This window comes from Pseudorca crassidens, chromosome 4 (genome assembly GCF_039906515.1).
Source record: "Pseudorca crassidens isolate mPseCra1 chromosome 4, mPseCra1.hap1, whole genome shotgun sequence".
Classification (NCBI taxonomy): Eukaryota; Metazoa; Chordata; class Mammalia; order Artiodactyla; family Delphinidae; genus Pseudorca; species Pseudorca crassidens.
The window spans coordinates 128,033,283-128,060,002 of NC_090299.1; the positions used below are offsets into that span (position 1 = coordinate 128,033,283).

Here is a 26,720-nt window from a genome sequence, read left to right on the forward strand (position 1 = left end):
AGCCTGCTGCCTGTTATTCTAAACGAAGCTGTACTGGACCAGCGCCAGGACTACTCCTTTATGCATCTTCTATGTAGACTTGCGGGTACAACAGCTGACTTGAGTGGTTGCAACAGGGACCTCGTAATCTTCAAAAGTCTAAAATATTTACTGACTGACTCTCTGCAGACATCGTTTGCAAACCCCTGCTCTCTGTGACGAGACTGGCCCCGAAGGACAGAAGATCAAACAGTAAAAGGCACTTCATGAAAAACCTACCCAACCACAACGGACACCCAAGGTGGAACCGCACATGTAGAACCCAAATTACATAAACATTATTTCCATTAACAAATCGCCTAAGAATGAAGTGGCCCGGGAAGGAGGGCTGAGCAAATTCCAGTCGCCACAGCTCTCAGGAGTGAGGGCAGCAGGCGAGGAAGTGACGGCACCATCTCAAGAACTTGGCTTTTGCAGAGAGGCCTGGGCTGGAAGCCCATCTGCAGGCAGTCGCTCTCCTAAGTCCTCACCATGTCCTGCCCCCTGGGAGGGAACAGGCACCAGATGGTCAGGAGACTATTCCAAAGAAAGGTTCCAGCTTCTCTTGTCTAACTAGAAGAGAATTGAGAGAGGGGATGGTTCCACAGAGGAACAGTAGTGAAACCTCTGGTCCTCAGAACTGTTCTTACAAGGCATCTTGTATTTCCTAACTCAGCTAATTTTAGGTCCAGAAGTATTTATCTGGACATTTCTCCAAAGAGGCCATATCTAAGCACAGAGAAAGATGCTGGACATCACTTGTCATTAGGGAAACAGAAATCAAAGCCACAAGGTACCACCTCACATTTACCAAAAACAAACAAAAGATATCAGAAAATAATCCAAAAAACCCTATCTCCCCCCACCAAAATAAAAAACAAACAAACAAAAAAAACAGAAAAATAACAAGTATTGGTGAAGATGTGGAGAAACTGGAACTTTGTGCACTGCTGGTGGTAATGTAAAACGATGCAGCTGCTATGGAAAACAGTATGGCAGTTCTCTAAAAAAAAAAAGCAAAAAAAAACTTAAAAATAGAATGTCCATATGATCCTGCAATTCCATTTCTGGGTATATACTCACAAGAACTGCAAGCAGGGACTCGAAGAGATTCTTGCACACACACATTCACAGTAGCATTATTCACAACAGCTAAAGGGTAGAAGCAACCAAAGTATCCACCGACAGGTGAAGGCATAAACAAAATGTGGTCTCCAAAGATAATGGAATATTATTCAGCCACAGAACGCAAGGACATTCTGGCACTGCTACAACATGCATGAACCCTGAGAACATTATGCTAAGTGAAATGAGCCAGTCACAAAAGGACAGATGCTGTATGATTTATCTTAGGTAAGGTAGCCGGAACAGTGAAATTCACAGAGACAGGAAGCAGGATGGTGGTCGCTGGGGAGCTGGGAGCACAAGGGGGCTGGGGAGTTAGTGTTTAATGGGCACAGAGTTTCAGTATCTCAAGTTGAAAGGGCTCTGGAGCTGGAATGTGGTGGTTATTGACAACAGTGTGACTGTACTTAATGACACTGAATGAACTGCATGCCTGAACTTGGTTAAAATCATGCTTTGTTGTGTATATTTTACCACCATAAACAGTTTTTAATTTGGGGGAAAAAAGTATTTATCTAACAGGTGATCATTTTTTTGGCATCATATCCTTTTTTAATTAAAGTAATGTTTAACTATAATAAGAGTGCTTGTTACTAAGCCAAAATGAGAATTTCTACCTAACACTCATAAAAATCATGATTTTTTTATGCCTCTAAGATCCAGAGATGGAGAGTTCAGCCACTAGCAGTTAACAGACACAACTCCCAGGAGAAACAATGTGAGTGTGTTGAGTATTTAATAAAATGGAGATAGGGGAGGTTAAGGGTGGATTTTTCATGTTATGGTTACTAGGAAATGTCCTTCAAGAAAATGACACCAGGGTCAGATTTACCAAGGTGGTTTTTTAATTTAATTTTAGTGGATTCTCTCGCCTGGCTGTGCCACTGCAATTACCCCGGCATGGCAGGTCAGCTTCTGTCCACAGCTTCCTAATGCTCTGGGTGTTCAGAACCACTGTGCCAGGTGCAGCATGGTCAATCACAAGAAACCCTGGGACTGCCGGTAACCCGTAATTTACAACAATGCCACAGACATCCAAATTATACCTAGCAGCACCGTCCTTTAGCCTGACTCAGTCTAAAAGGCAATCACTATATATGTGATGTAAGAAAAAGTGTACGTGGTCTTTGTCTCAGACTTCCTGGCAGAAATCTCCTAAAACCCTTGGAATTTCCTGAGCGAGAGAAGTGTCTCTAGTCATTTGTAAGGAGCCCCTTTTGAGAGCGCTTGAGTTTATGCTAATGAGGTGACTTAGGGTAGGGGCCCAAGATAGCACTCATTAGAGGGGTAGAACTTTCGGCTCTACCCACCTATTTCTGGGAAGAGGGGAACACTATAAATTAAGTTCTATAACAGCTCTTGAACAAGAGCTCATGAGCTTCCAGGTTGGTAATGTAAAAAACTTAATAAACGGAAAACTCACCAGAAGGGGGAGCTCACATGGCTTCAGACCATCGCAAAGCCCAACAAGAAGAAAGACCACTCTTCTTTCCTGCCTAGGACCCAGCCCAAGAAAAGCCAGGGACTCTTTACTATAGCCCTCTCAACTCTCTTTCCCTCTCAACAAAAGTGTTCTCCTTCCCTTGCCGTGCAGAAACTTGCCCTTGGTTCCCCATGGTTGCAGACCCTAAACTGCAATTCTCTGCTGATCCCGAATAAACCCATCTTTGCTGGAGAAATACCTAGCAGACTATTTATTTCAGGTTAACAGGAAACACATCCACTTGCCTAGAGAGTGACGTACCGCAGTTCCATGAGGACAGAAGTTTCTGCACTTGGGACCCTTCCAGACCCTGCCCTGTGCACCTCTTCATCTGGCTGTTCAACCGTATCCTCTATATTATCTGTTATAATAAACTGCTAAACTTAACTAAAGGTTTCTGAGTTCTGTGAGCCGCTCTAGCAAGGAAGGGGTCATAGGAACCTCTTCTTCGTAGCCAGTCAGAAGCACAGGTCCAGGGCTTGGGACTGATGTCGGAAGTGGGGTAGTCTTTTTTTTTTTTTTTTTTTAACTGAATTACAGTTGATTTACAAGGTGTTAGTTTCTGGTGTACAGCAATGTGATTCAGTTATACACACATACACATTCTTTTTCACATTCTTTTCCTTTATGGTTTATTACAGGATATTGAATATAATTCCTTGTGCTATGCAGTAGGACCTTGTTGTTTACCCATTCTGTAGATAATAGTTTGCATCTGCTAGTCAGAAGTGGGGCAATCTTGTCCAACTGAGCCCTTAACCTGTTGGATCTGATGCTGTCTCTAGGTAGTGTCAGAGTTGAGTCAGTTGCTTGGTGGTGTTGGAAAACACACATTACATTTGAACTATACTTTTTATTACACCAAGCAAAAGTCATTTTTTTAAAACAAACATACAATTTCAATTTGATTATCATCTCATTTCTAACCATTCTTGCTGTTAATATGTATAAAAGAAGTAGATCACTCACACAAAGATATTCAAAGGATCTATTTCTCTGGTCATATTTACTGAAACATAATTATGTGACGACTCAGTGCCGACTTAAAAAAAATGTACAGCGTGCGAGCTGTGAGTTCAGTTTGATTTGGGGCAAAACGAGGACTACAGCCCTGGAGCAGTTAGTTCCTCAGAGCTAGGCTAGTGACTTAATCCTTGTAGAGACAGGTGGCAGGTGCCAATTTTTAATTGGCATCAGGAAACAAAAATATACTTCAAAAATCAGCAGTCATGGAATGTTCTCGAATATCCAATTCTTGTTCTAGTGCAAATATTAATTAGAATGTCGGGTTGTGATGGAGGCAGAAGCCATTGTGCTCAATAAACAGAGCTACAGGTAAAGGTACTAATAGAATTACTAAAATTGCCAGCCTGGTGTCCGCCATAATTTCCTCCTGTTATTTTCATTGGAAACAAGAGGAAAGAATAGATAGCAAGTTTCTATGCCTTTGGTCAGTACCAGTCTCAGCAACCTTTATTAATCTCTTGAGCACCTCAGTTTACTGAAGATGAGCAATGCATTAGCCACTGCCAAAAGTAACCAAAATCCAGATCTAACCTTTTCCTCATTAACGAGCATCCCCCTTCTTACGGCCTTCACGCTTGCAATGGAAAGCTAGGTCAAGTGGGAGTCTCTATGTCTGTAAAGAGCAAAGAGAGCAAGACAGCCAAGAATATGTAATTTAAGTGAAACTAAAATGATTCTCCTTGAGGGTCTCTTCAAATTTCCCATCTGGAGTTTAATTATCTTTGGGAATGATGAAACTATCAAAGCCCTACCTCACAACCTTCACACTTGTTCATTGGGTAAATATTTATTAAGTGCCTATTCCCTGACAAGTCTCATTCTAGGCACTGAGGACAGAGTGTTGAACAGAACACAGCTGTTGCCTGCAAGGAGCTTACATCCTATGGGAAGAAGCCATGTAACAACGGAATATGTAGTGAGTCAAAAGGCTGTCAGAGGGCTTCCCTGGTGGCGCAGTGGTTGAGAGTCTGTCTGCCGAAGCAGGGGACACGGGTTCGTGCCCCAGTCTGGGAGGATCCCACATGCCGCGGAGCGGCTGGGCCCGTGAGCCATGGCCGCTAAGCCTGCGCTCCACAACGGGAGAGGCCACAACAGTGAGAGGCCCGCGAACAGCAAAAAAAAAAAAAAAAAGAAAAGGCTGTCAGAGTATGAAAAAAAAATAAAGGAGAGTAAGGGGGACACTCTAAATAAGATGGCTGGAAAACTTCTCCAGTAAGGAGAAGTCTGAGTGGAGAGTATTTGGAAGACTATTTGAAGGAGTGAGGCATGCAGATCTGGCAGAAGGATGAACAAAGCACAGGCCCTCAGCATGGAACCAAGCCAGAGCAAGGCAGCCACGTGGGTGTGAGGGCAGGCGGGATGTGCCCAGGGCCTCTAAAGGGAGCTGTTAGGAGTATTTAGAGAAGAGGAACACGAAGGCTCACTCCGCTGTTGTACAGAAAATAAACTGTAGGGACACCCTGGTGAAAGCAGGGTGGCCTTTGCAGTAATCTGTGCAAGAGATGCCGGGTGACAGGGGTGGGGAGTCAGGAGAACTGGCCATAGTCCGAGAATATTCTGAAGCTAAAGAAGACATAGGCTGATGGTCTAGATGTGGGGTGAGAGCGAAAGGGCCAAGACTGACTTTACAGACTTTGCCTAATGATACCTCATTAGATAGTGAGGTGGAGATGGAAAGTGACCCGGCGCATGAAAATCCCTTCAGGATACCTGAAAACAGAGATCAGGGGAGAAGAGAGGTAGAAAAATGCTAGCATAAAGAGAGCCTCGAAGAGCAACAGCTGTCATTTCAAAAAAGACAGAGGGTAGGAGATGAGGGAGCACACATAACAAGTGCATGGTTTCCTACGTAATATGGAAGAGAGAATGGAGCCCTACCCACAGTATTGGAGTGAGGATCAAATGGTACAAAAGGGCCTCTCACTTTTACAGAACGTCAAATGCCATCTAAACGTCCGTCAAAAGTACTAGCGAGGGCTTCCCTGGTGGCGCAGTGGTTGAGAGTCCGCCTGCCGATGCAGGGGACACGGGTTCGTGCCCCGGTCCAGGAAGATCCCACATGCTGCGGAGTGGCTGGGCCTGTGAGCCATGGCCGCTGAGCCTGCACGTCCGGAGCCTGTGCTCCGCAACGGAAGAGGCCACAACAGTGAGAGGGCCGCGTACGCAAAAAAAGAAAAAAAAAAAAAAAGTACTAGCGAGACAAAAGAAAACGTGACGTGTAGGTAATGTCAAAATAACCCCGCCACACACACACATACATACACACACACACACACACACACACAGAGTTTGCAACTAAATCTGTGACATGTAAACATAACCCAGGTTTATTCTACAATGTTGTCATTTTGATGATATTTCACTAAGTGTATATTATAGTGGCATATCATGCCTGGATTCCTTATGTGTTTAAAAATAAACAAATGGAAGAAAAAAAAATCACACTTTTGTGGGATGAGTCAAGATCCTTACAGCTGCAAACAGCATTATGTTTAAGGAAAGCATATGTTACAAACTGTAAACAACTGAGTTTCCATTCAAGTGTGCGAGTGAGGAAAAACAGGTGGCAGGGGATTTAAGAAACAGAAAGAGAAAATGAGAGACAAGATATAAATTCCTTTCTTCTTACATACAGCTCCCTCCAAAAACAAAAAAATGAGTCTGTTAACACAAGTAAAACAGATGCTCTCTTTCCAATGAAGGTGAAAACTCCTGAATCTTCTGTGTTAAGATTAATGCTGCCTTCACATAAAAGCCAAATGGGGGAGGAGCTTATTCAATTCACTTTCAAGAAATCTTGAAAGCCAATTAATGAATCTATTCCTGAAAATCATATATCTGTTCTCAGTTATGCTGGTTAAAATGACTGTTCCTGTGAAAATATACTCAGAACCAAAACTTTTAATACTATGAATCCACACTGCATTAATCACCCTAAGAGGTCTATATTTTACATCTTGTTCCAAAAGAGCTCTTTTATTCATGGTGATACCTGGTCATTTTTTCCACCTCTAATAATCCTGGATGAAATGTTTTCAAAAGAAAAGCACAGTTTTTTAAAAAAAGACATGCACTGATTACTGAATTTTAGAAACAAGTTAACAGAAAAATAAAAACAATACCTCTTGTAAATGTGAGTCTTTCTTTTTCGCTGATAAATTCAAATGTTTATCAATTAGGCTATAGTTCTTTTCTGTCTCTTTGTCAAACTTCTTTTTCTCTTCCTACAAATCAGAAAAACATAGACAACTGTGATTACAAAAGGGAAAAAAAAGGCATACACATAGTTAATCCATTGGGAAACTCAAAATATGAAAAATACCCCAAAATAAAAGAAAATACCACGAAGTGTGAAGGAGTTATCTGGAAACTCTATCTGCACCCAGGCCATACTGCTTACTACTCATCAAGACAGCGTTAGGATTGAAGAGTCACTTATTTTTTTTCTTTTTTTCCTTTAATGGGCTTTTTTCCAAGCCTGTTATTTTTCAACTCTTCATACGTATCAGTGTTTGGAATTAATGCCATTCACTTGTCCTTCCATTCAAAAAAATATATATTTTTAAGATGAACACATAATAAGAACATAAAGTTTAAAAAAGTAAACTTGCTACAGTACAGATTTTGGCACAGAAATGGAATTCACTTAAAACTGAGTAAGTTTTGATCTACATTAAAAAAAAATCATCATCATCACCACTGGGGCAGTAGGAAATATCTTAAAAGATCTTCCCCAATTGTCCAGTATGAATATCACAATAAAATCCTCTGACCAGGAATGTCATCTACTCACCCAAACCTTAGGAATGATTTCTTTAGCACTGTCTAGAATACTAGCAATAGGTCGACAAGGCCTAAAATAATACTGACATACTTGTACCAAGATCCTCTGGTTAACATTACAAACATTTCTCAGGCACTGCCTGGAAACAGCACTTGCTTTCCTTTTGCTAGAGTAGCTTTTTTTTATTTTTTTAAATATATTTTTCAAATTTTTATTGGAGTATACTTGATTTGCGATGCTGTGTTATTTTCAGGTGTACAGCAAAGTGAATCAGTTATACATATATCCACTTTTTTTAGATTCTTTTCCCATATAGGTCATTATAGAGTACTGAATAGAGTTCCCTGTGCATTTTTATTTTTTTAAATACATCTTTATTGGAGTACAATTGCTTCACAATGCTGTGTTAGTTTCTGTTGTACAACAAAGTAAATCAGCCATATGCATACACAGATCCCCATATCCCCTCCCTCCTGAGCCTCCCTCCCACCCTCCCTATTTCACAAGGAACCAAATTTTTTTAAGGCAGCAGCGAAGACAGCGTATCTCCCCAACACTGCTTGCCAAAGGTAAGTAGATTTCTCATAAACATTTCGGAGCACCAATGAGCACACGCGATGTCCTCATGCTGTCAAAATGTTTCCATTAACTTCAAACTCTCACCAACTCTCCAAGGCTTCCTGAAAAGGAACATTCCCTTCCCTATTTTCCAACCTCTGTTTTCTAGGTCAAAAATAATGGATTCTCCCAGCCTTTTCTGGAATGATCTTTTCCCTATTAAGCAAAAGGAGTAAATAAAGCACAAAAATTCTGTTTCTTCACATTTATTATCATTTTCTCACTCCGCGGGACTACAAACTATTGTGAGAAGCCAGGAAGGGAGCTCTGCCAGCCCACCTTAAGACCCTAAATTAATCCCCACACTGATGGACGAGACAGACTCCGGAACTGTTACTTCTTCCCATTTCTACTCCAAGTTTAATTACCAACTAGCTGCACATCTTTTGGGGCGGGGGAGGGGAATACCTAACAATACAGAACCTTAGTTTTCCTACTGAAAAGATCAGGGATTTGGTTTTGTACTAGTTCATTCTTAGACCCAATCCTAAAATTCTGTGACCCTACAGTTCGCCTATGTATGAGAATAGTCAAACTTCTGTTGAAACAGAAGCACATTTTTTCTTTATGTCCTAGGTCTAATTTACAACTATTTTTTTAAAAGCTTAAGGCATTAATACTACATGGTTACTCTCTTTTCTGCTTTTCATTATGACGCACTTCCTGAACAATTTTAATGACTAACAGAAAATAAGCTAAAAAGAACATATGGCCACTACTTCAAAATCTCCACTATTTTTAAAAGTTCATATTGCAGAGCATACACTGGATTAGGTGTCAGAGACGCAGGTTCTAGCAGCCACGCATTGTTCTGTGACACTGCCCCAGGGTTACAGCATTCTCTGAGCATCAGTTTCTCAGGTTTAAATGAGATAGAAATGGAGGTGACACAGCTGCATTTACCGCAAGTACGCTGTAAAGCGAGATCACGTGGTTAAACGTGCTCACCATCTGCAGATTAGTACTTACCAGAGAACACTGAAAACATTTTTACTCCTTTGATTTCATGTGAATCACAGAATGGGACAAAGGATGCAGTGATGCTAAAGTCAGCAGTCAAAACACCCCAGCACACGCAGCAATAGTGGGGCATGTAAATTAGCATGTGGGTTAGGTTGGGAATGAAAGAAAATGGTTCTATCAAGGCTCTGTGAAGAAAGAATTTAGCCAAGAAACAACATCACGCCCACCAATTAGAGTGGAAATATAATTGTTCGTACTTGGTATGGTATTATACAAACGCTACTGTGTTTTGTTTTTGAATCTTAAGACTCAGATAATTGTTTCTCCTTGCATTTCTTCTCAAGGTCACTATAGAATATTCTGTCTCTTTGTATTCATATGACTTTTGGCACTTAAATAATATGAATTTTAAAAGGAATTGTGTTCAAGCAGCATTCAATAAAGAATGGAGCCCTTTTTCTTCAACACTGCAATGTAGGATACATATATATGTATGTGTGTGTATAGATATATATATATATATATATCTATACACACATATATATAATAAATTGAGCCATATGAGACAAAAGGCTCTATCAAGGATCAAATTAATACAATGAAAGCTTTTTTATGAAACAGCATTACTCAAGTGAGTCTGAGTCAAGCGGGAAGTAAAACTCAGTAAGGAAAGGTGGAGGCAAGGGCAAATCAGGTAGCCCACATCTATTCTAGGGCGGCAGGCAGCCATAACAGAGCCCCTGCAGATTTCTGCCATGTGGAGATATAAGCCCAGTACACAGACCTTGTCTTCCGATTTTTCTGGAACAGCTGGAAAACCCAGTGATTTTTAAATGGTGGCAACAAAAAAAATTTTTTTTCAGTTTTAACATGAGTAAGCCAAACAAAATGTTTACAAGTTAAAGATGACTCATGGGAAGTCAGCTTGTAATGTTATAAAATCACACATGCAAAAACAACAACAAAAAAAACAGTGAAGAAGAGCTATTACTTAAAACAGCATAACTAGTCAAATAAGATGTACATGGTGTAAATGGTAGAGGGCCTTAATAAACCTAAGAAACAAAACATAAATAATCAGGTTTTTTGAATCTATTAGAAGTAAACATATATATATATATATATATATATATATATAAAGGTTTCATCACAAATCACTGGATAAAAAAATATTACTCAACCAATGGTGTGGGTATAACTGGTTAACTAGCTGGAAATAAAAAGAGAACCATGTCTCAAATCAAAATTAATTCCAGATGGACTGAAAGAGCCACAAGTAAAAAATGAAGCCAAAAAAGAGTATTTTCAATCAGATCTCAGAACAGAGAAGGAACTTCTGAGCAAAAGAGAAATGGAAGAAGCCATAAGAACTTCTAGATATCAAAAATACACAATAAATAAGGCAAAAGGCAAACAACAGGCAGGGAGAAGATACAATTAATACGGAAGAAAAGAAGTAAACGTTCCTAACACATAAAACACTCTTTATTGAGCAAGTTTTTGCTCAAATCACACATTACACTTCCAAGGAAAAATGAGTAAAGAACATATAAAGAATTCACAAAAGTTTGAACACACCTGTGAACTGTCCACATTTCTGCAGGGTACTAGAATTTTTTGCTTTGTTTTAGAAGAAGGGGAAATTTTTAAGTTACCAGGTAACTTTCTTTTTTAAATATTTTTGGTATTTTACAAATTTTCTAGGATGAGGAAATGAAAAGACTTATTTTCAAACTATGAACAGTAAATAATAAGGCCTGACTAGTCTAGACAGGAGCTTAAATACTTTCTTAGAGATTCCAACTCCTTCTCCCTCTTTATTTAAATAAAAAGGTGGGAGTAATGCTGCACATACAAGAAACAAGATTCACAGCACATACAACACACTCGGCAGGAGCACTTTTTCCTGTATATCCAGGCCAACCAGAGCTTTGCAATCCCTGTTCTGCTCTCCTGGTCCACCAACACCCTACAGCCCAGGGCATTGGAAATTCAGACTTTACCCCCAAACCAGGCGGTGGAAATGCCACCTCTTCCATGAAGTACTCCTTGTCTCCTCCAGTGGGGGGACAGCCGCCTCCCTCAACTCCTGCACCAATGTCACCAGTCCTCCTTGACACTTCATTTGCCTACCCAACCCCCCACCCCCTTTTGCCTTTAAGCTCCTTCAGCCTCTCCACGGCAATGAGAAGTCAGCCTCTACCTGCACACCCAGTAGGCGCCCAGGAGATATCGGTCAGAGGACATGGGAAGGGAGAAGCCTATAGAGCAGCGACACCGACCCTGACAAAGTGCCCCTGCTGGTTCCGGTGCCGTTGCTCTCGAGTCACCTATCCATCACCTTAGCACCATCCGGCCAGGGGGGTCACAAGCCACAGTGCTTGAACCCGGCACGCCAAGAGTGGACAAAAACCTGCACAGTTCTTTCTGGCAAGCTGATATGGAGCATGTCACAAAGGGGATCCTAAAAGAACTGCAACTGTGTATATGCCAGGCCCTGCACTAGACCCCAGAAATATGTTAGCAAATGCACGGAAGCCTCGTGAAAACCTTCAGAGACCGGTGTCCTAAGTCTCGTTTTAAAGATCAGGAAACAGGCTCAGAGGCCTTAAGTAACTTGCCCCAAATCACAGAGCCACTTAAGGGGCAGAAGCAGGATTCCAAATGAGGGAGAATCAGGTCTTCCTGAAAGACTTTCCTGGCGCTCCAAAGCCAAGATGATAGGACACCTACAGAGCACCGATGCTTACTCGTATTAGAGCACTTTTCACGGTGCATTTTTATTGCCTTTTTTTTTATTTTGACATCACCCACACAGACTTGCCAATTTCTTAAAGGCCGACCAGTGTTTTAATTCATAGTTGTATATCCCAAGGCCTCTGGCACTGTGCCATATGATAGGCCTGATAAGGTTGTTATTGCTAAAAATGAAAGAAATGTGATTAAATCACATTTTTCCTGCTCTATCAAACATAATTTGAGAAATTATTCAAATAAATTTGCTTTTTAACCCACATTGTGCAGTCATTTACAGAATCTCAGGAAGTTGATTTTTATTAAACATTTAGTCGTTAGGCATAGTCTTGAAAAGAAATACAAAGGAAATACGGAGTGAGAGTCTGGTAATGGCTGAGCTACTAAGGTATAATTTATGAAATAAACATTTTTTCAAGCCTTCTGGTTAAACCTTTTACTCTATTGAATAAAACAGTAATCAGCTCTTTGCAAAACAGCATTTGAATAGGCTCTATAAATTATCAGTATCATTTCGTTGTATCCGTTTGATTATTTGCATGCTGCCCCTTTCAGAGAAAGCAATTTTAAATTCTCCCACTGTTAACTCTTAGCAAGTTCTAGTATTTCTTGGAGTTTGTACACAATGCACTTGGCTCCGATGTCGTCTGGTGCCTGTATTAGTTTCCTGTGGCTAAACTGACATTTAATGAGCAATGGTTATCGACAAAATGTTATGCAGATACTTAGGAATAAGTGACAAGCTTCTGGGGAAGGGAAAAGAGCTTCCGTGAAAGTAAAGCTAAGAGAGGCCGTGAAGAAAACTCTGAACTGATGGGACACAGCACAGAACGACTGTGTCCCGCAGTGGGAAATGGGGCTCTTTAAACAGAGACAAGAACCGGGCAGGCACATGAGAAAATGTGGCAGAACCTACAGGACGGAGGTTGAAGCCCAAACCAAACAGACGTGACTGACAGGGAACATAACCAAATAGAAGTGAAACAGCAGAAAAGAAGACCTGGGGGCTCCTAAAAAATCCGGTTTACAAAAGCCGCCTAGCAGTTTCGATTATGTTAAAAACACAAATTACACATGTCACTGGGATGCTGGAAAATGAAGAAGTAAATGAAACTGAAAGAGCTTGTATATAAAAGTGAAAGACAGGACCGTCCCAGATGGGAAAAAGGAGACGGGAAAGAAAAGATAAACATTTTGACAAGGGTATCTAAAAACTTCTGCTGCGGTCAACTTTTAAAGACTTTTGTCTTTTTCTCCCCACATGAAAACTGCTTCATGGTATTTTAAAAAAGATCTTTAACCTAAGAGAATTAAGTTATTTTTAAGTATCCCGCGTAAGTAAATAAACCACCGGAACAAGAGCGTGTGCTTTTCAAAATAGGATTGGCGTTTAGAAAGCACAAATGGAGAAAATCATCAAATATCCAGGTTCTAAGCCCTTTCCTGGTTCTTCTAGAATAGAATAGAAGAACAGTAGAATTGGTTTATTTATTAAATATGTTATAGTAAGACAGAGTGGAGGCTGGTAGAAAATAAAGAAACAAGCATAGGTTTTTCTCTTAAAGATTTCACAATCTAATGAAAAAGACAGATGCTTATATATCACTATATAACCTAGAAAACTACCTTTCTCTACTGTTTAATACACAAAACTACCAGTAAAAAAAAAGGCTTCTCCCAGGTAACATTGATAGGTGTGACAGGCAGCACACACACTGTACTGAACAAGAGTGTAGGATACACCCTTCATAAACCTGAAGCCAGAAAAAAAAACATGAAGAAAGAAAGAAATGGGGGACTTCCCTGGCAGTCCAGTGGTTAAGACTCTGTGCTTCCACTGCAGGGGGCGCGGTTCGATCCCGGTCAGAGAACTGAGAGCCCGCATGCCATGAAGTGCGGCGGAGGGGAGGGGAGAAAATGTTTTTAAATAATAAGAAGAAGAAAGAAAGAAAGAACTGGGACTTCAGGATAGAATTTGGCCATTAAACAGCTCAAGAGACAAAGTATTAAAATAATTTAACCTTGTAATATGGCAATTTATTTTGCAAGCTGCTCTGCAGGTTAGGCTATACAGTGAGTTAAGCCTTGAACAATGCAGAGGTTAGGGACGCCAACCTAGGAGCAGTTGAAAATCCGAGTAGAGCTTAGAGTCGGTCCTCAACATAGGCGGTTCCACATCCGTGGATTCAGCCAACCGTGGATCCTGTAGTACTGTAGTATTTACTAATGAAAAACACCCACATAGAAGTGGACCCACACAGTTCAGACCTGAGTTGTTCAAGGGTCAACCACACTTAGAACGGGCACAACATGAGAAGCTGGGCAAATCTTGGGAGGAGAAGGAGTCAGTAGAAGACTCAAGGCCAGACATTTCTAAAAACCCAGTAGGTAAATAAAAAGGAAATACATCTATCAATTAAGTCACATTCATTTTTCATGTACATAATCTAACCCTTATCCTTCCCGACCATCATCCAAGTAAAGTAAGAAAAAGAAGAAATGTTTACATTCAGTACCTGCCATGAAATGTTCAAAGAGAAAGAACCAAGATTATTCACGCTTTAAGACAGCCTATGAAGATCAGAGAAAACAGAATCATGAAACTGCAAACTAGAGCAGTCAGATCCCCAGTCTGTCATCTTACAGGTAAGAAACTAAAGCCAATTACTTGCCCAAGGTCACAGATGTGAAACCAGACCCCCCAATGTCCTGCTACAAAGCCAGCAGACACAAACCAGCTTCATGCAGCTCAGCAAACGATTCCAGGAAGAGGACTTGGGGGGGTACCCCCACTGACCTCCCCTCAAAACACAGCCCTTCGTTAAAAACTGTAAAATATCATGCCAAAAAGAAGTGTCTAATATGTTAACAGGTCACTTAAAGGAGAACTGAGTCTATAAACAGCAGCTAAAAAGCTGGCCCTCTCTGGATCCATTTGTATAGCTATCGCCATGGAGACCACAATGTTTATTTGTAGAAAGGGATTTTAATAGTTTATTTACAAAGATAAAGGAAAAAAAAAAACCTCACATCACCAATGCATGGGGGAAAAAAAGACAAATATAAAACCTCTCTTCCCTACCTAAAACTGAAGTTATTCCCGTCTCCTTAGGCCAAGCCAAAAATGGTCAACAACACGGAAACGCTATTTTTTCTCCCTCAAGTACGTGCACAACATTCAAGAGAGGCTGGTGGAAATTACTTCTCTGAGTTAATTTCAAAGCTTCTTAGTTAGCAGATGTTAGAAGTTGCTAAATACATCCTAGGCTCCCAGTGGCAAAGTCCCTGCACTATTCCCAGAAATCCTGGCTACATCCCAGAGCTCTGAGTACAGAGTCTGTGGTTCACTCACCTCTGAATCCCCAGCACCCATAACAATGCTGGTACATAACAGACGCTCAATAAATTTGTGTTAAATTGAAGGAAATACATCCCAATACAGTAAGCCCCCTACATACGAATGAGCTGCATTCCAAGAGTGCATTCGTAAGTCCAATTTGTTCGTACGTCCAACAAAGTTAGCCTAGGTACCCAACTAACACAATTGGCTATATAATACTGTACTGTAATAGGTTTGTAACACTTTTCACACAAATAATACACAAAAAACAAACACAAAAAATAAAGAAAACATTTTTAACCTTACAGTACAGTAATCTTACAGACACATCAACTAACAACATGACTGGACATACGAACACACGTTCACATCTTTGAAAGTTTGCAACTTGAAGGTTCGTATGTAGAGGACTTACTGTAACCGAATATTCTCTTTCTAGTTTCAGTGGCATGCTGGTGTAGCAGCATTTCTAATCTTAAACCCTAGTATGATGCTACAGTCTGCCATCAAGCTGAGGCGGGCATGGAAATCACTGCCCTTCCTACAGAGATAAGATGTTTCTATACAGAGTAAACGTGTTGTCTGCTTAAAGATATTTTTAAAACTCTACATGGAAAGGTGCAGCCAAAGATGATTACGAGAGGTTTTACCATCCAGTCCAGGCGTTTCTGTTTTGTTTTCAATTTCATATTCCCCCAGAAGGGACAAAGCACGTTTGAAACATAAAACAACAGACGGTGGACTCCAACATCTCCTTCAACGCTGCTAACTGTGAACCGAGCGTACGCTCAAGCAGCAGAGGTGTCTACAGTTGCTGTTTACAAGTGTGCTCAAATTAGACACAAACCTTGACGGCTCCAAGTTGCTCTTTTCTGAATTTTTCCAAGGGTTTAATCAGGGTTTCGGTGACACTTAATGCCTAGAGAACAAGAGTGATAACAGAAGAGCAGAGTATTAGCTTTCCAAAGAGGAAAAAGTTAGTCTTTCATTTCCCTCTTCCACCCCACCCAGAAACAAAATGAACAACACACTGAACTGCTTTATCTCACCCTGCCAATGTGACCATTAAATCACTTCTAAACTTATTAACACACCAAATATCCATAAATATTTTCGGGGAAGAGGAGGTGTGGCAAAGTGCCAGGGAAATGTGCAACCTAGCCCCAATACAGCCCTTTTCTTCAAGGAAACAGCAAGAGGGTTGGCTTCAAACAACAAAGGGGTCTATCACATTCATTAACAGAACACTTCTGTTGGAAGGTTTTTTTTTTTTTCTCCCACTGCTCAGAAATTTAAAAGTCGATGACATTCCATTATTAGTGATCAGACTACATAATGTAGAGGGCTAGGTTTGTGGCTACAAGTTTAAATGTAGCAGGACAGCCCTTCATCACTGAAAATTCCTCATGAGGATTTAGGCTATGCTAGCAAAGCAGAGTCACTGGAGCTCAGGACAGTCAGTCACCCAAATATTCAGAGAGCTGGCAAGGTCACCAGGACAGGAACCACACACAGACTCCACCCACAACCTCACTCATTTTTATATTGGCTCGTTTGGGGCTTCTCATTTTAAGACAGAATCTACATATCACTTATATGTGGAATGTAAAAAAAGACAACAGGGACTTCCCTGGTGGTCCAGTGGCTAAGACTCCACGCTCCCAAATAAGGGGGACCTGAGTTCAATCCTTGGCTGGGGAACTAGAGTCCACATGCCACAACTAAGACCCAGATCAGCCAAAATGAATAACTAAATAAATAAATATTAAAAAATAAAATAAGGTATAAGGAAATAAAGTACAATATGAGGAATACAGCCAATATTTTTAATAACTATAAATGGAGTATAACCTTTAAAAGTTGTGAATCAATTACAAGAGACAAAGAAGGACATTACATAATGATGAAGGGATCAATCCAAGAAGAAGATATAACAATTGTAAATATTTATGCACCCAACATAGGAGCACCTCAACGCATAGGGCAAACGCTAACAGCCATAAAACAGAAAATCAACAGGAACACAATCAGAGTAGGGGACTTTAACACCCCACTTTCACCAATGGACAGATCATCCAAAATGAAAATAAATAAGGAAACACAAGCTTGAAATGACACATTAAACAAGATGGACTTAATTGATATTTATAGGACATTCCATCCAAAAACAACAGAATACACTTTCTTCTCAAGTGCTCATGGGACATTCTCCAGGATAGACCATATCTTGGGTCACAAATCAAGCCTTGGTAAATTTAAGAAAATTGAAATCGTATCAAGTATCTTTTCTGACCACAACACTATGAGACTAGATATCAATTACAGGAAAAAAAATCTGCAAAAACTACAAACACATGGAGGCTAAACAACACACTACTAAATAACCAAGAGATTACTAAAGAAATCAAAGAGGAAATCAAAAAATACCTAGAAACAAATGACAATGAAAACATGACAACCCAAAACTTATGGGATGTAGCAAAAGCAGTTCTAAGAGGGAAGTTTATAGCAATACAATCCTACCTCAAGAAACGAGAAAATCTCAAATAAACAACCTAACTTTATACCTAAAGCAATTAGAGAAAGAAGAACAAAAAAAAAAAAACACCAAAGGTAGCAGAACGAAAGAAATCATAAAGATCAGATCAGAAATAAATGAAAAACAAATGAAGGAGACAATAGCAAAGATCAATAAAACTAAAAGCTGAGAAGATAAACAAAACTGATAATCCATTAGCCAGACTCACCATGAAAAAAAGGGAGAAGACTTAAATCAATAGAATTAGAAATGAAAAAGGAGAAATAACAACTGACACTTCAGAAATACAAAGGATCATGAGAGATTACTACAAGCAGCTATCTACGAATAAAATGGACAATCTGGAAGAAATGGACAAATTCTTAAAAAGCACAACCTTCCGACACTGAACCAGGAAGAAATAGAAAATATAAACAGACCAATCACAAGCACTGAAAATGAGGCTGTGAATACAAATCTTCCAAAAAACAAAAGCCCAGAACCAGATGGCTTCACAGGCGAATTCTTTCAAACATTTAGAGAAGAGCTACCACCTATGCTTCTCAAACTCTTCCAAAATATAGCAGGGGGAGGAACACTCCCAAACTCATTCTACAAGGCGACCATCACGCTGATACCAAATCCAAACAAAGATGTCACAAAGAAAGAACACTATAGGCCAATATCACTGATAAACATAGATGCAAAAATCCTCAACAAAATACTAGCAAACAGAATACAGCAGCACATTAAAAGGATCATACACCATGATCAAGTGGGGTTTATCCCAGGAATGCAAGGATTCTTCAATATACCCAAATCAATCAATGTGATACACCATATTAAAAACTGAAGGATAAAAACCATATGATCATCTCAATAGATGAAGAAAAAGCTTTCGACAAAATTCAACACGCATTTATGATAAAAACTCTCTGGAAAGTGGGCATAGAGGGAACTTACCTCAACATAATAAAGGCCATATATGACAAACCCACAGCCAACATCGTCCTCAGTGGTGAAAAACTGAAATCATTTCCTCTAAGATCAGGAACAAGACAAGGTTGCCCATTCTCGCCACTTAGTATTCAACATAATTTTGGAAGTTTTAGCCACAGCAATCAGAGAAGAAAAAGTAATAAAAGGAATCCAAATTGGAAAAGAAGAAGTAAAGCTGTCACTGTTTGCAGATGACATGATGCTATACACAGAGAATCCTAAAGATGCTACCAGAAAACTACTAGAGCTAATCAATGAATTTGGTAGGGTAGCAGGATACAAAATTAATGCACAGAAATCTCTTGCATTCCTATACAGTAATGATGAAACATCTGAAATAGAAATTAAGGAAACACTCCCATTTACCATTGCAACAAAAAGAATAAAATACCTAGGAATGAACGTACCTACGGAGAAAAAAGACCTGTATGCAGAAAACTATAAGACACTGATGAAAGAAAATAAAGATGATACAAACAGTTGAAGAGATACACTATGTTCTTGGATTGGAAGAATCAACATTGTGAAAATGACTCTACTACCCAAAGCAATCTACAGATTCAGTGCAATCCCTCTCAAACAACCAATGGCATTTTTCACAGAACTAGAATAAAAATGTTCACAATTTGTATGGAACACAAAAGACCCCGAATAGCCAAAGCAATCTTGAGAAAGAAAAACGGAGCTGGAGGAATCAGGCTCTGAGACTTCAGACAATATTACAAAGCTACAGTAACCAAGGCAGTACGGTGCTGGCAGAAAAACAGAAATATAGATCAATGGAACAGGAGAGAAAGCCAGAGATAAACCCACACACATATGGTCACCTTATTTTTGATAAAGGAGGCAAGAATATACAACGGAGAAAAGACAGCCTCTTCAATAAGTGGTGCTGGGAAAACTGGACAGGTAAAAGAATGAAATTAGAACACTCCCTAATACCATACACAAAAATAAACTCAAAATGGGGCTTCCATGGTGGCACAGTGGTTGGGAGTCCACCTGCCAATGGGGGGGACACAGGTTCATGCCCCGGTCCGGGAGGATCCCACGTGCCGCGGAGCAGCTGGGCCTGTGAGCCATGGCCGCTAAGCCTGCGCGTCCAGAGCCTGTGCTCCACAACGGGAGAGGCCACAACAGTGAGAGGCCCGTGTACTGCAAAAAAAATAAATAAATAATAAATAAATAAATAAGTAAACTCAAAATGGATTAAAGACCTAAATGTAAGGCCAGACACTATAAAACTCTTAGAGGAAAACATAGGCACAACACTCTATGACATAAATCACAGCAAGATCCTTTTTGACCCACCTCTTAGAGAAATGGAAATAAAAACAAAAATAAACAAATGGGACCTAATGAAATTTAAAAGCTTTTGCACAGCAAAGGAAACCATAAAAAGACGAAGAGACAACCCTCAGAATGGGAGAACATATTTTCAAATGAAGCAACTGACAAAGGATTAATCTCCAAAATTTACAAGCAGCTCATGCAGCTCAATATTAAAAAAACAAACAACACAATCCAAAAATGGGCAGAAGACCTAAATACATATTTCTCCAAAGAAGATATACAGATTGCCAACAAACACATGAAAGGATGCTCAACATCACTAATCATTAGAGAAATGCAAATCAAAACCACAATGAGGTATCTACTCATACCAATCAGAATGGCCATCATCAAAAAATCTATAAATAATAAATGCCGGAGAGGGTGTGGAGAAAACGGAACACTCTTGCACAGTTGGTGGGAATGTGAATTGATACAGCCACTATGGAGAACAGTACAGACGTTCCTTAAAAAACTAAAAATAGAACTACCATATGACCCAGCAATCCCACTACTGGGCATATACCCTGAGAAAACCATAATTCGAAAAGAGTCATGTACCGCAATGTTCATTGCAGCTCTATTTACAATAGCCAGGACATGGAAGCAACCAAAGTGTCCATCAACAGATGAATGGATAAAGAAGATGTAGCACATATAGACAATGGAATATTACTCAGCCATCAAAAGAAACGAAATTGAGTTATTTGTAGTGAGGTGGATGGACCTAGAGTCTGTCATACAGAGTGAAGTAAGTCAGAAAGAGAAAAACAAATACTGTATGCTAACACACATATATGGAATTTAAAAAAAAAAAAGGCTCTGAAGAACCTAGGGGCAGGACAGGAATAGAGACACAGACATAGAGAATGGAGTTGAGGACACGGGTAGGGGGAAGCATAAGCTGGGACGTAGTGAGAGAGAGGCATGGACGTATATACGCTACCAAATATAAAATAGATAGCTAGTGGGAAGCAGCTATATAGCACAGGGAGCTCAGCTCGGTGCTTTGTGACCACCTAGAGGAGTGGGAGAGGGAGGGTGAGAGGGAGACACAAGAGGGAGGAGATATGGGGATATATGCTTATGTATAGCTGCTGCACTTTGTTATAAACAGAATCTAACACACCATTGGTAAAGCAATTATACTCCAATAAAGATGTTAAAAAAATTGTGAATCACTATACTGCACACCTGTAACTTACATAATACTGTACATCAACTATACTTCGATTTAAAATTTTTTAATAAAAATAAAATAAAATAAGAATCTACAACAAACAATGCTGAAAATGCACATAGAAGGGAACATTTACCGAAGGAGAATGCATTTAACCACAATGTGCTAGTGAGTAGTAGCGTTCTCACCACCTCCAGAAGGATTCAGAATAGAAAAGCAACCCTCAAAACACTTGACAACAATGTGCCATCCCTCTTGTTACAAAAAAAAGCCCCCCAAAAATCCAAGCTTAAAATTACAGAAGAAAATAAGTGACTCACAACAGGAAAGGATTCTTCATTTAACCCTAGGCTCCTTTGCAGTGTTTCATTATGGACGGGTTTCTCCCAAAGAGACCATTCATCCAGTGAGATGCAGAATCCTCAGAAAAAAATGATCCTGTCCACACTCGAGATGCCCAGAGCTTGCTTAAACTCTCTTCCCCAGGCCGGCCACCGGACTTCACTCACTCCAGCCCTGACAATTTGTTACTTAGGTATCAAAGAGTTGAGGCAACAGACAGAATTAAGAGCAATCACTAGTCAATGGAAAGGGATCATCTTCAAAATACGATCATTTTATCCTCTTCATATTGTAGGCCACGTGACCTGCAACAAGGGCAAACCAAAGAGCAGAGCAGGGACACGGCAGCACATGCCAGGAATCCTGACGACTCGAAACAATATGGAATGCCCCAAGGTCCACCTGGGAAAGCAGATGAGAGGCTCTGCCATACATTTTCAAGGTGATCCAACTGACACACAACATCTCAAAATAATTTAAAGCTCACTTCCCTTAGCACCAGTATCATCTCCTAGGCATCCACATCTGGACCTAGCCTACTAGTGGTCCTGAATAAACCCACATTTGATCGTCCGTGGAGGCTGGATGAAGCAAGACAGGGGTTTAACTGTGTGAGCTGCAGAGAAATTAAAGAATGAATGAGATCTCAGCAATATCCACGGAAAGGAGGGAGAAAGGGCCAGACTGGAGTTGGTTTATAAATAAAGGGTGAGGACATTTGTGGGAACGACCCTTCTTCAAAAGTACGGCCACGAAGGACAGAATCAAAAGAAGACAATGGTTGAAACAGAACACGAGGTAAAGTGAAGGCAGATTGTTTTTTAAGAAGATCAGTACTTAAACCCACACAACATTACAACACTGTAAAGCAATTATACTCCAATAAAGATGTTAAAAAAAAAAAAAAAAAAAGATGACAGCACATCTCCATGCCCATGCGAAGACTCCAGAAAAGATGGTTCAAAGTCTCTAACGTGGGAGGAAACGGAATGCTGACCCGTCACAGGAGTAGAGATCCCGCCTGCCCTTGTAATAGGAAGCAAGGAGAAAGCAACGGCCCATTCAAATGGGTTTGTAGGTTTCATGAACAGAAGCTGAAGAAGTTGCTACCAGATAGTTATTTTTTCCGAGAAGTACAAGGCAAGGTCAGTTCTCAAGATATGAGGCGTGGTGAGAAGTCTGAATAAAGCGGGGCATGAAAGAAGGAATCATTACAAACAGGGAGGAGAGCACTTCCTGGGCTGAAGGCCCTTTGAGAGAGGTGAACAGGAGTTTCGGAGAACATCCATCAGGCTTTGTGAGACTAGCAAGGCAGGGAGAAGGTGAGCAGTTCGATTCACCTGCGCTAAGAGTACACCCGAGAGATGTAAGCCCATCAGCGTAACATGATGTGGTGTGCACAGTGTGGGTGAGAACAGGAAGCTGCCTGGGTGAGGGAAGACTTCCTGAGGGGATAATGCAGACCTGAGCCTGAAACAGAGTACAGGAGCTCTCCAGGTCAAGGATAAGAGTAAAACAAAGGCCCTCCATGAGAGAGGGGAAAACAGCATTTCCAGTGCACGGAAGTACCAGCAATTCAGCATCACTAAAGCCCCTGAAGAAGTCAGGAAGCAGCGGAGGAGGTGGACGAGATCCGATGGGCTCCAGTGGCCGTCAGAACAGGACCCGGAGATGCTCAGTCGGGGCTAGATGTGGGCATCAACAACATGGGTACACGAAGACCTTTTAAAATTCAAACCCTGAAACTCCATACCCTGGAGTAAACACTGTCGTTCACAAAAGGACCAGGACACAAAGATTCCACATGAGCAATTTTATATTTGTCCTTCACTTGGAGAATTTGATGCAATATTTGTCTGACCTTCAAGGGCTAGCACTAGCATAGACAAAATATATAAGGAGTTTCCACCTTACCATTGGCAGGTCAATAAGCCTGTTTCCAAATCAAAGAAAACAGTAGTTGTGACAGGCACCACTCTAATGCAATTCTTTAATAAAAAAAAGTTTTAATTTTTTTTTAATTTTTTATTTAAAATTATCATTTTCCTTCCTTAAGAAAGTCTGATTATGTCATTTCTGAACTGAACCCTAGGCATTCTGTTCAAGGACAAAATCATGAAGTAGCTGGTAAATGCTTCAGAGTAAGGCAATGTAGACTGAACAACAAAGACGGCTTTCTTCTTTTTCTCAAAATAGAGATTCCATGAAATCTCTCAGTTCCGTTTATAAGTTCACAGAAGTGCTATATAATATTACTAGAAGTGCTAGTAATAAGTGTATGGAAGCTAGTAATAAGTGTGTGGACGTCTTCTAATGCCAAAACATGACTCTTCTTTCCCAGAGGTACATGCATACCAACTTTAGGGACGGCACCTAAAACTCGAAGACAACTTCTGGTGGGGAAAGTTTCCAAATTTGAAAGAGACAGCCGCGGTAATAGTATGGAGAAGCGCTTTCAAATACTAACACATTAAAAATCAATCAAATAATTTAGAGAGAAAGCAAATTTAGAATGTGATTTTTTATAAGCACACATATAAGACTATATAACTATATTTTTCCCCATAAAATACTTGAACCAGCCACCCAAAAAAATGTCATAAGAAGCCTTGCTAATGCGCCTTGGAAAGAGATCTGGATAGTCTTGTATCTACATCAACATAAAACATGCTAATGAATCAGTTGGTCTCACCTTAGAACAGGGGTCAGCCAACTTTTTCTACAGAAGGCCAGGTAGTAAATAATGTAGGCTTTGAGTCATACAGCCTCGGTTTCCAACTACTCAACTCTGCGATTTCAGCACAAAAGCAGTCATACATAGTGTATCAATGAGTATAGCTGTGGTCCATCAAAATTTCATTTATAAAATAGGTGAGGTGGGTTTGGCCCATGGGCCATGGTTGACTCAACCCTGCCTGAGAGAATTCTCTTGAGAATCACAGCATAAGATGTTCTTCTTACTTCCTATATGTTTGTATATTTTTTAAATGTACGTTTGCAAGGCACCAACAGTTGGGAGGGAAGGTTGAACGCTGCATGAGAGAATCACAGCTCGAGTAGCTCTCGACCTAAAAAGGATGCAAAAGTGGCACCACAGAATTTGCCTGAGATAAGCAATCAGCCAGGTTTCAGTCTTGAAAGGCAAATGCTCAAGTGTAAAAGGTATCTTAACAACAGCTCATGTGAATTTAACAGTGGACTTTAACGGGGGCCGCAGCCCCTAAAAATTTGAGTTAACTGAAAGTTCAGCATGAACTAAAGCAGTTAAATTGTCCTAGAAGATGATGAACACATATATAGGTTACATATATTGTTCAAATCCAAACAAGGTAATCATACAACTGTGTCCTGTAAAATCAGAACCTATCTCGACAGTATGGTCACCATATTTTAAGAGAGACCTTCTCTAACTGAGGCAAAGCAGGAATGTGAGAAGAGAAGGCTAAAAACGTGTAGAAGGAACAGGTTTAAAAAAAAAAAATCAGAGGTGTTTAATGAGATTTGGGAGGAAGAGAACATTGAGAGGGAAAATGATGAAAGCTGTCTTCAAATATTTAAAAGGGTATCACATGAGAGAAGGAAAAATCATTTTGATTTGCTTGAAGAGGACAAAACCAGGTCTAACGAGGAGAAGCTACAGAGCAGGTTTGGGTTCGCCATCAAGAGGAATTCAGTACAAATTACAATGGACCCAGCAAGGTAATGTGACACCTCCCCACCCACCGCTCCTTCCGTATCAACAAGTAGAAGCAAGTGACAGGTGTCCAGAGACAGAGTCACAGATTCCTGCACTGAGAGGAAGTTGGCCGAGGAAACCCCTGAGGTCCCACCCATCTCTCTGATTCAGGGATTCCACATGAGTTGGGAGAGGCAGAAACGCAAACTACATTTCCATGTTGCCTTATGATGGCAAACCACAGAATCCATCCAAACTTCACAATCCAAAGTAAAAGAACAAGCTTATTATATAACAGTCTGAAGGATTACATTTTTTCCCACTGTAGAGTCTGAAACCCCTTTTTGTAAGACATTTGGATATGAGAGCTTAAATGTCTAAAAAAGGAAAGAAAAGATAGGGTAATATCTTTACCTACCCCCACAGTTTAAGCCAAAGCTGAGAATCTCTTGACAATACTAGCTGACCGGAAGAGAATCAGACTCTACCGGGGGTGGGGGGAGAAACCACTGCGGGTACTTTAAATTTCCCTCACGTTTGAGATCAAAGGCTAAGTTCTGATGTATTGATACATTCTAATGCTAATGGAGCTTAGGACCAGAAACCCATATTCAGTAAAAGGCAACAAAGGCAGAACTGCATCCTAGGATAGCTTTAGTAATTTTTTTCAAGTCTCAGTCCAGGTCAAACAATGAATAAACCAGCAGAAGCACGACATCCTGCCTTCCTAATCACTCAGCACTAACGAGGACAGACTGAGTCTAATGAAACAGAAGGAATTATGTCCATTCCCCCACGGACCTCGTTATTTTAAGCCTGGATTCCATGTGTTCTTGACCCCAAAGGAATGCATAATCTGAGAGCAAAGGAGAATTTCCACAATTTTCTCCCATGACCGTCCAGAGACTTCCCATTTCATTAGACTGAAGCGAAAACGCGACTTTCCAATTCCAATGTCAAGAACAGCAGCAAAGAAACCGTTCAGCAAAGACATGTTTCTTATTTTTCCTTGAAACAGAACCTTGAGAAAGGATGTCAAGGAACCCTCATACATATCTGAACATAAGGAATATTTTTCCCGAACTTGTCCCTTAGGAAAAAAGGGACTTAGCCCTATGTAAGAATTCTTATACTCTCCTGAAGGAGTGCACTCCCCATCATTTTGATGAACAAAGAATTGTTTGAGGAATCTTAGCCTAAAACGGCCCCAATCACATCTAGTTTCAGCTGCTTAGAGCTCACAAACAGGTCTGGGTTACAAACGCAAGGGGAAGCTAAGAAATTTAAGAGATTTATTTATCGTTCAGGAGATGACCTCAAATAAGTCAGTAATATTACTGACCACTTTTAAGTGGTCAGTAATATAAAAACCGCTCTAAAAAAACAAGCTAAGTAGTTGCATTAAGAAAGTCATGAATGTACATATATGTAAAACTGAATCACGTTGCTGTACAGCAGAAATTAATACAACGTTGTAAATCAACTGGACTTCAACAAAGTACATTTTTTAAAAAAGAAAGTCATAAAAATACATCTCAGGGATAATTTTTTTTAAGTGAGAC

General features: G+C 40.2%; 1 protein-coding gene across 5 annotated transcripts in view; it reads right to left on the reverse strand.

The window, feature by feature from the left end:
* Positions 1–26,720, reverse strand: part of ARHGAP10 (Rho GTPase activating protein 10) — a 325,386-nt gene that overhangs the window by 202,613 nt on the left and 96,053 nt on the right. For 4 of the 5 annotated variants that reach the window (XR_010943139.1, XM_067736723.1, XM_067736721.1 and 1 more), the window contains exons 4-5: positions 15,959–16,030; positions 6,775–6,876 (exon numbers count right to left, since the gene is read on the reverse strand). Coding sequence is in view for 4 of the 5 variants with exons in the window: in XM_067736723.1 (XP_067592824.1) it covers positions 6,775–6,876; positions 15,959–16,030 (174 nt within the window). In the remaining variant the exon portion in view is untranslated. The remainder of the gene's footprint in view (positions 1–6,774; positions 6,877–15,958; positions 16,031–26,720) is intronic. The other variant, XM_067736722.1, reaches the window with a different exon arrangement.